At 56.1% G+C, this 12676-nt stretch overlaps 1 protein-coding gene across 2 annotated transcripts in view; it reads left to right on the top strand.

Moving 5' to 3' along the window:
• AP2A1 (adaptor related protein complex 2 subunit alpha 1) overlaps positions 1 to 12676 on the top strand; it is a 41703-nt gene that overhangs the window by 22964 nt on the left and 6063 nt on the right. For both annotated transcript variants that reach the window (XM_032264502.1, XM_032264501.1), the window contains exons 5-11: positions 3293 to 3422; positions 4334 to 4435; positions 7240 to 7348; positions 10447 to 10597; positions 11293 to 11461; positions 11595 to 11732; positions 12183 to 12365. In XM_032264502.1, coding sequence (XP_032120393.1) covers positions 3293 to 3422; positions 4334 to 4435; positions 7240 to 7348; positions 10447 to 10597; positions 11293 to 11461; positions 11595 to 11732; positions 12183 to 12365 — 982 coding nt within the window. The remainder of the gene's footprint in view (positions 1 to 3292; positions 3423 to 4333; positions 4436 to 7239; positions 7349 to 10446; positions 10598 to 11292; positions 11462 to 11594; positions 11733 to 12182; positions 12366 to 12676) is intronic.

Raw genomic sequence — 12676 nt, 5'->3', positions numbered from 1 at the left:
ATGGGAAAGTGGCTGGAGTCAGGGCTCGGGAGATGCGCTGTGATGGTCATGGGAAAGTGGCTGGAGACAGGGCTTGGGAGATGCGCTGTGATGGTCATGGGAAAGTGGCTGGAGTCAGGGCTTGGGAGTTGCACTGTGTTGGTGATGGGAAAGTGTCTGGAGTCAGGGCTCGGGAGATGCATTGTGATGGTCATGGGAAAGTGGCCGGGAGACAGGGCTTGGGAGATGCACTCTGTGACGTTGGTTGGAAAGTGCCATCATGAATGGGGCTTTGTGTGTGGACAGGCTTCTTGCTGGTTTCTAGTTCTAATTTGATGGCCACTGGGCAGTGAACATTTCCCTAGGGTGGGCATCTGGGCGCAGCACTGCTGATCTTGGTCTCCTTCACACACAGCAGTGCAGTGGCCTTTCCAGACAGAGGCAGCCTAGAGGCTCTCCAGAGGGCCTGTGTCTGTGTCTGTTCCCAGCTGCAGCACACGAGGGTTCCCAGCACTTTGGGAGGCTGTAGCAACAGGCGTTAGTCGGGCAAGTATCTGCCTGGCCGAAGGCAGGAGCAGCTGCTGGGTGGCTGCACATCCAGTGAGACATGTCACAGGCCTTTGGCTCGTGCTCGTCTCCCCTCTGAGGACTTTTCCCCTCTGAGGACCTCTCCCCTGTGTCCTTTGCTGTCTGTTGGGTGCTTTCTGGGAAACCCTTTACTGATAGGCCACAGCTGGGCCAGTCTTGACAGCTCCCAGCCCTTCCTCTTACTCAAGGCCATGACCACGCCCCTCACAGTCTCTTATTTTTGTTTTGTGTTTTGTTTGTTTGTTTGTTTGAGACAGAGTCTTGCTCTGTTGCCCAGGCTGGAGTGCAGTGGCATGATCTTGGCTCACCGCAGCCTCCACTTCCTGGGTTCAAGTAATTCTCCTGCCTCAGCCTCCTGAGTAGCTGGGATTATAGGCACGGGCCACAACACCCAGCTAGTTTTGTATTTTTAGTAGAGATGGGGTTTCACCATGTTGGCCAGGCTGGTCTTGAACTCCTGACCTCAGGTGATCCACCCGCCTCGGCCTTCCAAAGTGCCGGGATTACAGGCGTGAGCCACTGTGCCTGGCCTTCTTCTTTTTTTTTTGTAGAGACGGGGTTTTGCCATGTTGGCCAAGCCAGTCTCGAATGCCTGGCCTCATGTGATCCCTCTGCCTCAGCCTCCCAAAGTGCTGTGATTACAGGCATAAGCCACCATGCCTGGCCCACAGCCTTATTTCTTTGTCTCCAACGTCAACAAGGGTCCTTATTTTCCTGAAGGGGAAACAGCCCATCAGAGAGGGTCAGTGGCCTACCCTGAAATTTCGCACCACAGTCACAACTTGAAGCAGACATGTCTGACCCCAGAAGGTTGCCCCCCTGGGAGCCTTTTCTAGAACAACATCATGCTCCATGCTCTTCACTGTGCTAGGAGCTGGGTTATGGCTACGGCCTGGAATCAGCCTCTGGGATGGGCTGCCCGCTGGCTGCCAGGTTCTGTGCCAGACAAGTGCCTATGCTGCTTTCCTGCGACTGCTGTGATGAATTAGCACAAGCACAGCGGTGTCAAACACTGGTTCTGGACGTCGGAAGTCCAATATCAGTCTCATGGGGCTAACATCAAGGTGTGGGCAGGGCTGGTCCTTTCTGGGGGCCCCAGAGAAGAGGCCACGTCCTTGCCTTCTCCAGCTCCTAGAGGCCACCTGCATTCCTTGGCTTGTGGCCCCATCGTTCATCCCTAAAGCCAGTGGCGTGGCGTCTTCTCTCCTGTCTGACCTCTGTTGTATCCTCACATGATCTCTCTCTGACTCTGAACCATATCTTTCCCTTATCAGGACCCTGTGATGACACTGGGTCCCCCTGGATAACCCAGAATTCTCTCCCCATCTCACAATCCTTAACTTCATCATATCTGCAAAGTACCCACCTCTTTTTTTTCATTTGGAGACAGGGCCTTGCTCTGCCACCCAGGCTGCAGTCTTCATCTCCCAGGCTCAGGCGATCCTCTCACCTCAGCCTGCCAAGTAGCTGGGTCTATAGGCATGCGCCACCACTCTTGGTTAATTCTTGTATTTCTAGTAGAGATGGGGTCTCACCATGTTGCCCAGGCTGGTCTTGAACTCCTGAGCTCAAGTGATCCTCCCGCCTCAGCCCCCCAAAGTGCTAGGATTACAGGTGTGAGCCACCCTACTCCCCAGAGCCTGTGAATATGTTCCCTGGCACTTAAAAGGGCTTTGCAAAGTCCGTTCCCTCACAGCAGCCAGAGGGACCCTTCAAAAACCTAAGCTACATCAAAAATACACCCATTTTCTCAGTCTGTTGTGGAAAGAAGATAAACGAGTGAATCCACCCAGGGGCCGATGGGAGTGCTGGACAGGCCGAAGGGTCTGGGGGTCGCTAAATGTCATGCTGGTTCTCTGCTTACCACCCACAGCGGCCTCCATCTCCCAATCGGTAAAAAGCCCAGTGCTCACTGCAGCCGAAAAGGCCCTGCAGGGTCTGGCCTCTGTTCCCTCCCTGTCCTGTCCCTCTTGCCCCATGGCTCAGGCAGCAGCCCCCAGGCTTCCCCGCCGCCCCTCCTATGCACAGGCCCCGCCTTCCTGGCGGCCTTAGCATAGGCTGTTCCCTCTGCCTGGGACATTCTGTTGTAGAGGATTTTCAGTCTTTCCTCATTAAGTCACTCTGTTTTGTTTTTTAATTTTTTAATTTATTTAGAGACAAATCTAACTCTGTTGCCCAAGCTAGAGGGAGTGCAGTGGCACAATCGTGGCTCACTGCAGCTGCCTCGACCTCCCAGGCTCAAGCGATTCTCCCACCTTGGCCTTCCAAAGTGCTGGGATTACAGGCATGAGCCAACGCGCCCAGCCCTGACAGTATTTGATGTATGTGTTTTCGTGGTCCTGTCTGAAATGTAAGCTCTGTGAGGACAGGCGTTTAGACCACTTTGTCCACCACTCTATCCATGGTGCCCACAGCAGTGCCTGGTACCCCATGGGCGCCCAGTAGGTGCTTGGTGAATGAATGAAGGTGCAGAGCCAGGCTTGACATGTTGCTGAGCTCTGCCAGGGACTCCATGAGGTTACTGAGACGCAATCATTTTGCAGATGAAGACACTTGAGTTCTGGTGAGCCATGAGGGCAGTGCCAGATTGGATCCTGGGGCGCTTGACTCTCTGTACCCCTCGCTGGCCACTCATACCCTTCCTGGGAGGAAGAGGAGAGGAGGGGAGGTGTACAGGGCTGGGTCACTGACTCTGCTTCCCCTGCCCCGCATGGCGTCCCCACAGAGACAGCATGGACAGCGTCAAGCAGAGCGCGGCCCTGTGCCTGCTGCGACTCTACAAGGCCTCGCCTGACCTCGTGCCCATGGGCGAGTGGACGGCGCGTGTGGTACACCTGCTCAATGACCAGCACATGGTGAGCCCCTCTGCCCTCATGGTCCCTGGATGCTGAGGACTCCCCCACCCAGCCTCAAGCCCACCACTGTCCCGACCCCCATGGATGCCTGGGGCTCCCACCTCTGCCCTGACCCCCCGTGGATGCCCGGGACTCCCCACCCAGCCTCGAGCCCACCTCTGCCCTGACCCCCATGGATGCCTGGGGCTCCCACTTTTGCCCTGACCCCCCTGGATGCCTGGGGCTCCCACCTTTGCCCCGATCCCCCTGGATGCCTGGGGCTCCCTTATCGGCCCTGACATTCACCAAGCACCAGAAACCATGATCCGGGGTCCCTGGTACTACTCATTACCTGCCCAGGTGTCTAGGAACCCTTCCATCCCCATCTCCAACACTCACCTGGCTGCCCAGGGATCCTGTCCAGTGGCCCCCACACCCCTCACCAACCCAGGCCCTTAGAAAATGTCACCCTCTGTTTCTGACACCTAGAGATTCCCCCAACAGTGCCCATCACCTGCCCACCAACAAAGAAACCCTGACCCCTGTCCCACCCCTAATATGCCCAGCCCTCTAGAGTCCCACTCCTTTACTGCTCCTTACCCAGCTGCTGGGGTCCTTCCAGAGGCACCCACACACCCAGGTCAGTGCTGGCCATGGTGCCTGAGACCCTGTGGCCTCCTCACCCCACCCCTAAAGCATACACAGTGACACACATGCATACCCCTAAACCCCATCCTCCCGACGGCACACACATCCCGACCCTGCTGGGCTCCTGAGCCTCTGCTCTCTGTGCCCGCCTCCCCCAGGGGCCTGACCTGTCTCTCCTCTGCTCTCTGTGCCCGCCTCCCCCAGGGGCCTGACCTGTGTCTCTCCTCTGCTCTCTGTGCCCGCCTCCCCCAGGGGCCTGACCTGTCTCTCCTCTGCACTTGCAGGGCGTGGTCACGGCCGCTGTCAGCCTCATCACCTGTCTCTGCAAGAAGAATCCAGACGACTTCAAGACGTGCATCTCCCTGGCTGTGTCACGCCTGAGCCGGGTGGGTTTGGTCTAGATGCTGGCGGAGGGAGGTGGCCCTGGTGTCCCTGTGTCCTCTCACATCCGTCTGGCCCCTGCTGTCCCTGAGAGGCAGCCCAGCCCAAGGGTTACAAACTCAAGCTCTGAGCTGGATTCATGCTGGCTCGGCCACTTCCTGGCTGGCTGGCCCGGGGCAAGTGGCCTCACCTTCCTGGCCTCACCTGCCCCCTGTGTTCAGTGGGGATGATACCATTGCTCGCCTCGAGGCACAGAGCGCTCTGGATAAAGTGCTCAGAATAGGGCCTGGGCAGGCCGAGCACCCCGGAGCCAGAGCCGGCCTCCTGACCTCCTCCCTCTCCGGCTCCCGTCTGTCTCTGCCGTCCCTCTTTCTGCCTTGCCTCCCGCCTCTCTCTTTCCTGTGCAGCCTCTCACTCCTGCCTGGCGTCCCTCTCTCAGTTTTGCTCCTGTCCTGCCCAGGAACGTCCCCTGAGGCCTCGTTCATGCCAGGCTCCGTGTGGAGTGACACCAGGGACACAGATGAGTCAGACCCAAGCTCTGCACTTAAGGAGCTCCCTGTCCTGCTGGCAGGGAAGTGACTCAGTCACAGATTGTCAGAAAAGGGTTGACTTGTGCTATATGGAGGTAGGACAGGGCACCCATAGGAGGCACTTAACCCAGCCTATGAGTCCATGAAGGCTTCCTGGGGGCAGCAGTCCTGAATTGAGACTTGGAGTACATACGTATGTCTCCTGGGCAAGTAGGAAGAGGAGGAGGCCTGGATTCTCAGGCAGAGAGAACACACCAGCTTGTGCATTCAGTCATTCTTTCTTTCTCAGACGTTTAGGTATTTTGGTTTTTTTTTTTTTTTTTTTTTTTTTTGAGACGGAGGATCCCTGTTTTGCCCAGGCTAGAGTACAATGGCGTGATCTTGGCTCACCACAACCTCCGCCTCCCGAGCAGCTAGGATTATAGGCGTGCACCACCACGCCCGGCTATTTTTGTATTTTTAGTAGAGATGGCACTCTCCATGTTGGCTGGTCTCGAACTCCCGACCTTAGGTGATCCGCCCGCCTCAGCCTCCCAAAGTGCTGGAATTACAGGTATGAGCCACCTCACTCAGCCTTTTTTTTTTTTTTTTTTTTTTTGAGACAGCGTCTTGCCCTGTCGCCCAGAGTATGATGGCGCTCTCTCGCCTCACTGCACCTCCGCCTCCTGGGTTCAAGTGATTCTCCCGCCTCAGCCTCCTGAGTAGCTGGGATTACAGGCATGCACCACCATGCCCAGCTAATTTTTGTATTTTGGGGAGAGATGGGATTTCACCATGTTGGTCAGGCTGGTCTTGAACTCCTGACCTCATGATCCACCTGCTCGGCCTCCCAAAATGCTGCGATTACAGGTGTGAGCCACTGCTCCTGGCGTTGTTTTTTTTTTTTTTTTTTTTTTTAAGAGACAGGGTCTCGCTGTCGTTCAGACTGGAGTGTGGTAGTGTGACCATGATTCATTGCAGCCTCCAGCTCCTGGGCTCAAGCGATCCTCTCACCTCAGCCTCCCAAGTAGCTGGGACTGCAGGTGCCTGGCGGCTTTTTGCTTTTTTTGTAGAGATTCATCTTGCTTTGTTGACGGCGCTGGTCTCAAACTCCTGGCTTCAAGTGATTCTCCCTCCTCAGCCTCCAAAAGCGCTGGGATTTCAGGCATGAGCCGCTGCACCTAGCCTCAGTCATCATTTCCTTCATTCATCACACATCTGAATACTCCTGTGTGCCAGGGTGACAGTGAGGCAGGAGCACAGAGGTGGGACAGAGCTTCCTGGAGAAGGGCTTTTCAAGGTTGAATGGGAGTTTGCAATGAGGAAAAATAGTCACATGATCTTTTTTTTTTTTTGAGACAGAGTTTTGCTCTTGTTGCCCAGGCTGGAGTGCAGTGGCGTGATCTCGGCTCACTGCAACCTCTGCCTCCCGTATTCAAGCGATTCTCCTGCCTCAGGCTCCCAAGTAGCTGGGATTACAGGCGTGCGCCACCACGCCTGGCTTATTTTGTATTTTTTGTAGAGACAGGGTTTCACCATGTTGGTCAGGCTGGTCTCAAACTCCTGACCTCAGGTGATCCACCTGCCTCGGCCTCCCAAAGTGCTGGGATTACAGGTGTGAGCCACCGTGCCCAGCCATGATCTTTCAGTCTTTCACTAATTTCACTAATTCCCTGCCTCTTCCCCAACCTCTTCCTATCTGACCTTGTATTAGGCCCGGGGACTCAGAAAAAGGTCAGACCCAATCCCTGCCCTTGAGTAGCTTCGAGCCTTGTTGGGGGACTACAGGACACCACCTCCAGGAGCCAGCATGCTGTGTGCTCTGTTGGAGGAAGCCTAGGGCATGGGAGGCTCAGAGCCGAGTGAGCAGTGGGCCCTGGGACTGTCACACAGAAGGGAACCTTTCCTGCCCACCGGCCAACCAGCAGTACTTGGAAAGATCCAGCCCTGGGCTTCATCCTAGTTTTGCCCTCTCATACTAGGAACCTGACGCCTCTTTGCTCCCTTCCCGGAGCCGCAGACTCCTGCTTCATAAAACCATTGCACTGCCGGGCATGGTGGCCCATACCCGTAACCCCAGGACATTGGGAGGCTGAGGTGGGAGGATTGCTTGAGGCCTTGAGTTCAAGACCAGCCTGGGCAACATAGTGAGACCTAGTCTCTACCAAAAAACCCACAAAGCAAACCGTTACACTGACAGGACCGCTCTTGGAAGGCTGCATTTGCTCCACCCTACCCTGTGGACCCATGTGCCCCTCCTACTGCAGCCCCCAACCTGTTCCTTGCTCTCCCCGACCCAGATCGTCTCCTCGGCCTCCACCGACCTCCAGGACTACACCTACTACTTTGTCCCAGCGCCGTGGCTCTCGGTGAAGCTCCTGCGGCTGCTGCAGTGCTACCCGCCTCCAGGTAATCAACGCCGGGCACTCCGCAACCCTGGGCTGCCAGCTGCTGGCATCTGGGGCCTCCAGTTCCACAGTGAACTGGTGTGACTGGAGGGGCTGGGTCAGGATTTCTCTGCAGCCGGGGCGGTTCCTCTTTCCCCTGTTACGTGGCTGCAGTGGGGGAGGCAGGCGGGCAGCCCTAGGCCCAGCGGCCACCCGGTGCAGCACCACGGATCAACCTCATAGCTGAGGTCCCTGCTACCTGGGCTCTTGCTCCAGCCCTGTTGCTAGGGGCTGCTACTGTGCCTGTTTTGTAAATGAGGAATCTGAGGCTTGGAGAGGGAGCTCCTGGCCCAGGGTCACCCACCAGTCAGTGGGAGATTCCAGGCCATGCTATCTGAATTAGCATGGCCCTGTTAGGGGTTTTCACATCTGCTGGGAACCTTCCCTCACTGCTCACGGTCACAATAGCCAGTGTGTATGAAGCTCCTATAGTGAGCCAGGCACTATGCAGGGGGGCGCCTGCCCCCGCCAAACAGAGCTGGCAAGGAGGAACAGCCAGTGTTCCTCAGGGAAACTGAGGCTTTGGAGGTGAGACATCACCCTTCTAGGCAGCGAGTGAGTGGCGGAGTCTGCCCTGAGACTCTCTGCTCCAAACCCCTCCCTCTGCCACTGAGCTCCCCTGGGCTTCTGTTGCCTTGGCTGACTGACCTCACGGAGCAGTTTCTGGGGACCCTGCGCTGAGGGGCTTGGCACACAGTAGACGCTAATGTACCAGCTCCCTCTGTTCAGCCGGCGTGCCCAGCACTGGCCAGGGACCAGAGCTGATGTGCACCACCGAATCTTTGGGTGTGCGTGCCTGTGTGAGTGCATGCCTGCATGTGTGTGTGTGTGCGTGCATTCATGTCTCTGTGTATTGATACATGTCTGTGTGCATGCATGATACATCCCTGTGTGTCGATACATGTCACTGCACATGCATGTCTGTACTCACACATGTCTGTGTGCACACGTCTGTGCATGTTGATGCATATCTGCGTGCATCCCCGTGTGTGTGGATGTGCCATTGTGTGTGCATCTGCGTGTGTGCCTGTTTGTGTCTGTATGTGGCAGTGTTCGTGGTATCTCTGTGTCCCTCTGTGTGTATACATGTGTGTGTGTCAGTGTGTGCATCTACATGTGTACCTGTCTGTGCAGGCAAGTGGGCGTGTACATGGGTGCAGAAAGCTGTGTGCATGCCTGTGTGTGCGTGTCTCAATGCTTGCCAGCATGCGTGTGTGTCCATGCACGTCCCTCTGCACGTGGCGTGTGTGTGCACACTCCGTGACTGAGTGTATGATGTAGAGGCGACACCAGAGGCTCATCTCGTGAAGCCAGTGATGAATTCTGTCACGTGGCCCTGGGATGTGTCTTCCTTCTCTGGGCCTCTTTTCCATCCTGTCAAGAAGGGATTAGGTCATGCTCTAAGCCCATGTCCACCCCAGAAGGCCCAGCTGGTAATTCTGGGTTACACCCAGGGCAGGCACCTCACTCACTCCAACCCTCTGCGGTGTAGGAAGTGCAGATGCAGCCCTGCCCTGAGCCTGGACATGAGGAAACACCAACCCCGTGTCATCTTTTTTTCAGCAAATGGTGGTGGGCTACGGCCAATTTGTTTCCAAGTCATTTTTTCCTCACATGCATTATGAAGTTTCCCAACATCCACAGAAGTAAAGAGATCTCATTACTTAGACTGCACGTTTTGCCATATATGCATGTTCTTGTTTTATTTTCTTCTGAAATATTTAAAAGTAAATTATACACGTCATGATGCTTTGCCTTTAATGTGCTGTTCTGGGCGGATCACTTGAGCTCAAGAGTTTGAGACTAATCTGGCCAACATGGTGAAACCTCACCGCTACAAAAAATTAGCCAGGTGTGGTGGTACATGCCTGTAGTCCCAGCTACTTAAGAGGCTGAGATGGGAGGACTGCTTGAGCCCAGGAGGTGGAGGTTGCAGTGAGCCAAGATTACGCCTCTGCAGTCCAGCTTGGGTGACAGAGTAAGACCCTGTCTCAAAAAAAAAAAAAAAAAAAAAAATCAATATATATCAGAGTCCAATCTAGGATCACATTTTCAGCTGAATTCTGCCAGGCTCAGTGGCTTACACTGTAGTCCCGGCACTTTGGGAGGCTGAGGCAGAAGGATCGCTTGAGCCCAGGAGTTTGAGATTAGCCTGGGCAACAGTTGCCTTGTGTCCAAAAATCGGATCTAACTTGGATTCTGTCTTTAGAATTAGGGACTGCTATTTCTCATAGTCTGGACTAGCCCCCACACCTGTTTCTGGAGAGGCCAGGAGATGCCATTGTCGTGGATCCCATGGCGGGGACTTGGCTCTTTGCTGCCTTGTAGTGCCTTTTAGCTTGTTCCTCTATCTGGTGAATTTTCCTGTAGATTTGTGGGCAGCATTTTTTGCTGGAACTCTTGGCAGTTTTTCTGCACACTTGAAAACACGTCACAGTCTAGGAAATGTATGATTGATGTTCCTGTGAGCTTCCAGCTGGCATCTGCCAGTGGTAGAGAGCTCTGGGGGTGAGAGGCTGCCTGACTGAGCCTTGTCACATTTGACCTCCCAGCCCCCAGGCCAGGAGGATGGCGCTGAGTGTGCCTGCAGTGGTCTCTTACTGAGCAGACACCTGGGTGGGTGGCTTGTGCCTTTCCTTCAGGGGCTGCTGGGCATTCATACCGCTCCTTGGGAAGGCCTGGGTTTGGGGGCATCTCTGGGGCAGGTTCCTGGAGCTTCCTTTGCTCTGTGAGAAACCTAAGGAGCTGCAGAGCTGCAGATGGGGAAAGGGAGGCTCACAGGGGTGCCACCTCTTGCCCAAGGGGGTCAGAGCAGGATGAGAGCCCAGGTCTGGGGATAGATCTTGTGTCTCCAGAGGTACCTTGTCTTACCTCCTCTGCTGAGCTGCGAAGAGGTTGAGGGAGCAGAGACCCTGGCCCTGAGTTGCAGAATTACCAAGGGTCAGAGCCACCCTGAGCTCCTCCCTTGGAAGACTGGAGCTGGGGCATAGCCACCACTACCCAGCAGTTGTGCCAAGTGGGTGGGACACTCAGCCAGGGGCATGCCCTTCATTTCCCCAGAGGATGCGGCCGTGAAGGGGCGGCTGGTGGAATGTCTGGAGACTGTGCTCAACAAGGCCCAGGAGCCTCCCAAATCCAAGAAGGTGCAGCACTCCAACGCCAAGAACGCCATCCTCTTCGAGACCATAAGCCTCATCATCCACTATGACAGGTGCCCGCATGGGCCCACCAGGGCCTGAAACCCGGGGCTGGGAAAGAGGGGCATGGAGGCCCAGACTCCTGGGTCCTAGTCAGAGGGCAGGGAATCGACTTCTAGGTAGGAGGAGAATGGGACTGTGAAGTGTCACCTGTGAGTTTGGTGCTGGGACCCTTCCTGGGGACAGAATTGCTGAGTATTTTTCTCTGAGCTCAAAGGCCCAGCTGTCTGGGTCACTGGAGGCGCAGGACTGGGATGTAGGGCCGGCAAGGTTAAGGCCTGGATCTGGCGGGGCGTGGTGGCTCACGCCTGTAATCCCAGCACTTTGGGAGGCTGAGGCAGGGGGATCACGAGGTCAGGAGTTCAAGACCAGCCTGGCCAACATGGTGAAACCCTATCTTTACTAAAAATACAAAAAAAAAATTAGCTAGGCATGGTGGTATGCATCTGTAATCCCAGCTACTTGGGAGGCTGAGGCAGGAGAATCACTTGAACCCGGCAGGCAGAGGTTGCAGTGAGCCAAGATTGTGTCACTGCACTCCAGCCTGGGCAACAAAGCAACACTCCCATTTAGAAAAAAAAAAAAAAAAAAAAAGACCTGGATCTTTTAGGGCTGTGAGATGTGTCAGCTGGGCCTGAGGCCTCCACCTCCTCCTATCAGTTTCCTGTCAGTTTCTCTCACCATCCGTCTCTCGCGGTTCCCACGGCAGTGAGCCCAACCTACTGGTGCGGGCGTGCAACCAGCTGGGCCAGTTCCTACAGCACCGGGAGACCAACCTGCGCTACCTGGCCCTGGAGAGCATGTGCACGCTGGCCAGCTCTGAGTTCTCCCACGAAGCCGTTAAGACGCACATTGACACCGTCATCAATGCCCTCAAGGTGTGACCCCTCGGAGCCCGCCCTTGGCCTGCCGCCCCCCTCAGAAAGGCCAGAAGCTCAGAGGCCCTTGGGTGGCTGAGCCCATGCCAACAGGAAGTCTAAAATGCACCTGGGCCCTGCTTTCTGCCCTCAGACGGAGCGGGACGTCAGCGTGCGGCAGCGAGCGGCTGACCTCCTCTATGCCATGTGTGACCGGAGCAACGCCAAGCAGATCGTGTCGGAGATGCTGCGGTACCTGGAGACAGCAGACTATGCCATCCGCGAGGAGATCGTGAGTGCTTCCGGGTGCGGGCTGGACTCCTGGTCTGAGGAGAGACTGGAGTCTGGATGTCTGGGTCAGAGGGAGGAGGGACTGGAGTCTGAATGTCTGGGTCTGAGGGAGGAGGGACTGGAGTCTGGATGTCTGGGTCTGAGGAAGGAGGGACTGGAGTCTAGACATCTGGGTCTAAGGGTGGAGGTGGCTGGGGGCCTGGACACCTGGGTCTGAGGGAAGAGGGACTGGAGTCTAGACATCTGGGTCTAAGGGTGGAGGTGGCTGGGGGCCTGGACACCTGGGTCTGAGGGAAGAGGACTGGAGCCTGGACTTCTGGGTCTGAGGGAGGAGGTGGCTGGGGGCCTGGACGCCTGGGTCTCCAGATGGGGGCAGTGGTGAGCCCAGATCCAGGTGAGTGAAAGCCTGACTTGGCCTGCGGGCACTCTCTCACACACTCCCCGGCGGCAGGTCCTCAAGGTGGCCATCCTGGCCGAGAAGTACGCCGTGGACTACAGCTGGTACGTGGACACCATCCTCAACCTCATCCGCATCGCAGGCGACTATGTGAGTGAGGAGGTGTGGTACCGTGTGCTACAGATTGTCACCAACCGTGATGACGTCCAGGGCTACGCCGCCAAAACCGTCTTTGAGGTCAGCACCTCGACCCTGACCCCCCTGACCCCATGACAGGACCTAGAGGCAGAGCAAGGACAGCTGGGGCTGTGGGGCCTGGCAGTCCTTGGCCACCCTCCTTCCCCTGCACCGCTGTGACCTTAGAGCAAGGTCTCCATCTCTCTGGGCCAACCCAGGGACCCAGGGGCTGTTGCCTCACAGGCCTGATGTGACAAGTCCCCAGGGCATGGTCATGGACACCCAGCGTGTAGTCCTGGCCCCTGGATCTTGCTAGTTTCCCTCTGCCTTAGGAAAGGGGTTCTGCACAGCCCCGTTTTACTGCCTGTGTG

This window comes from Sapajus apella, unplaced genomic scaffold (assembly GCF_009761245.1).
Source record: "Sapajus apella isolate SASKATOON/1434 unplaced genomic scaffold, GSC_monkey_1.0 scaffold144, whole genome shotgun sequence".
NCBI lineage: Eukaryota > Metazoa > Chordata > Mammalia > Primates > Cebidae > Sapajus > Sapajus apella.
Note: the sequence above shows the minus strand (reverse complement) of the source record. Positions and strands in the feature narration are given on the sequence as shown.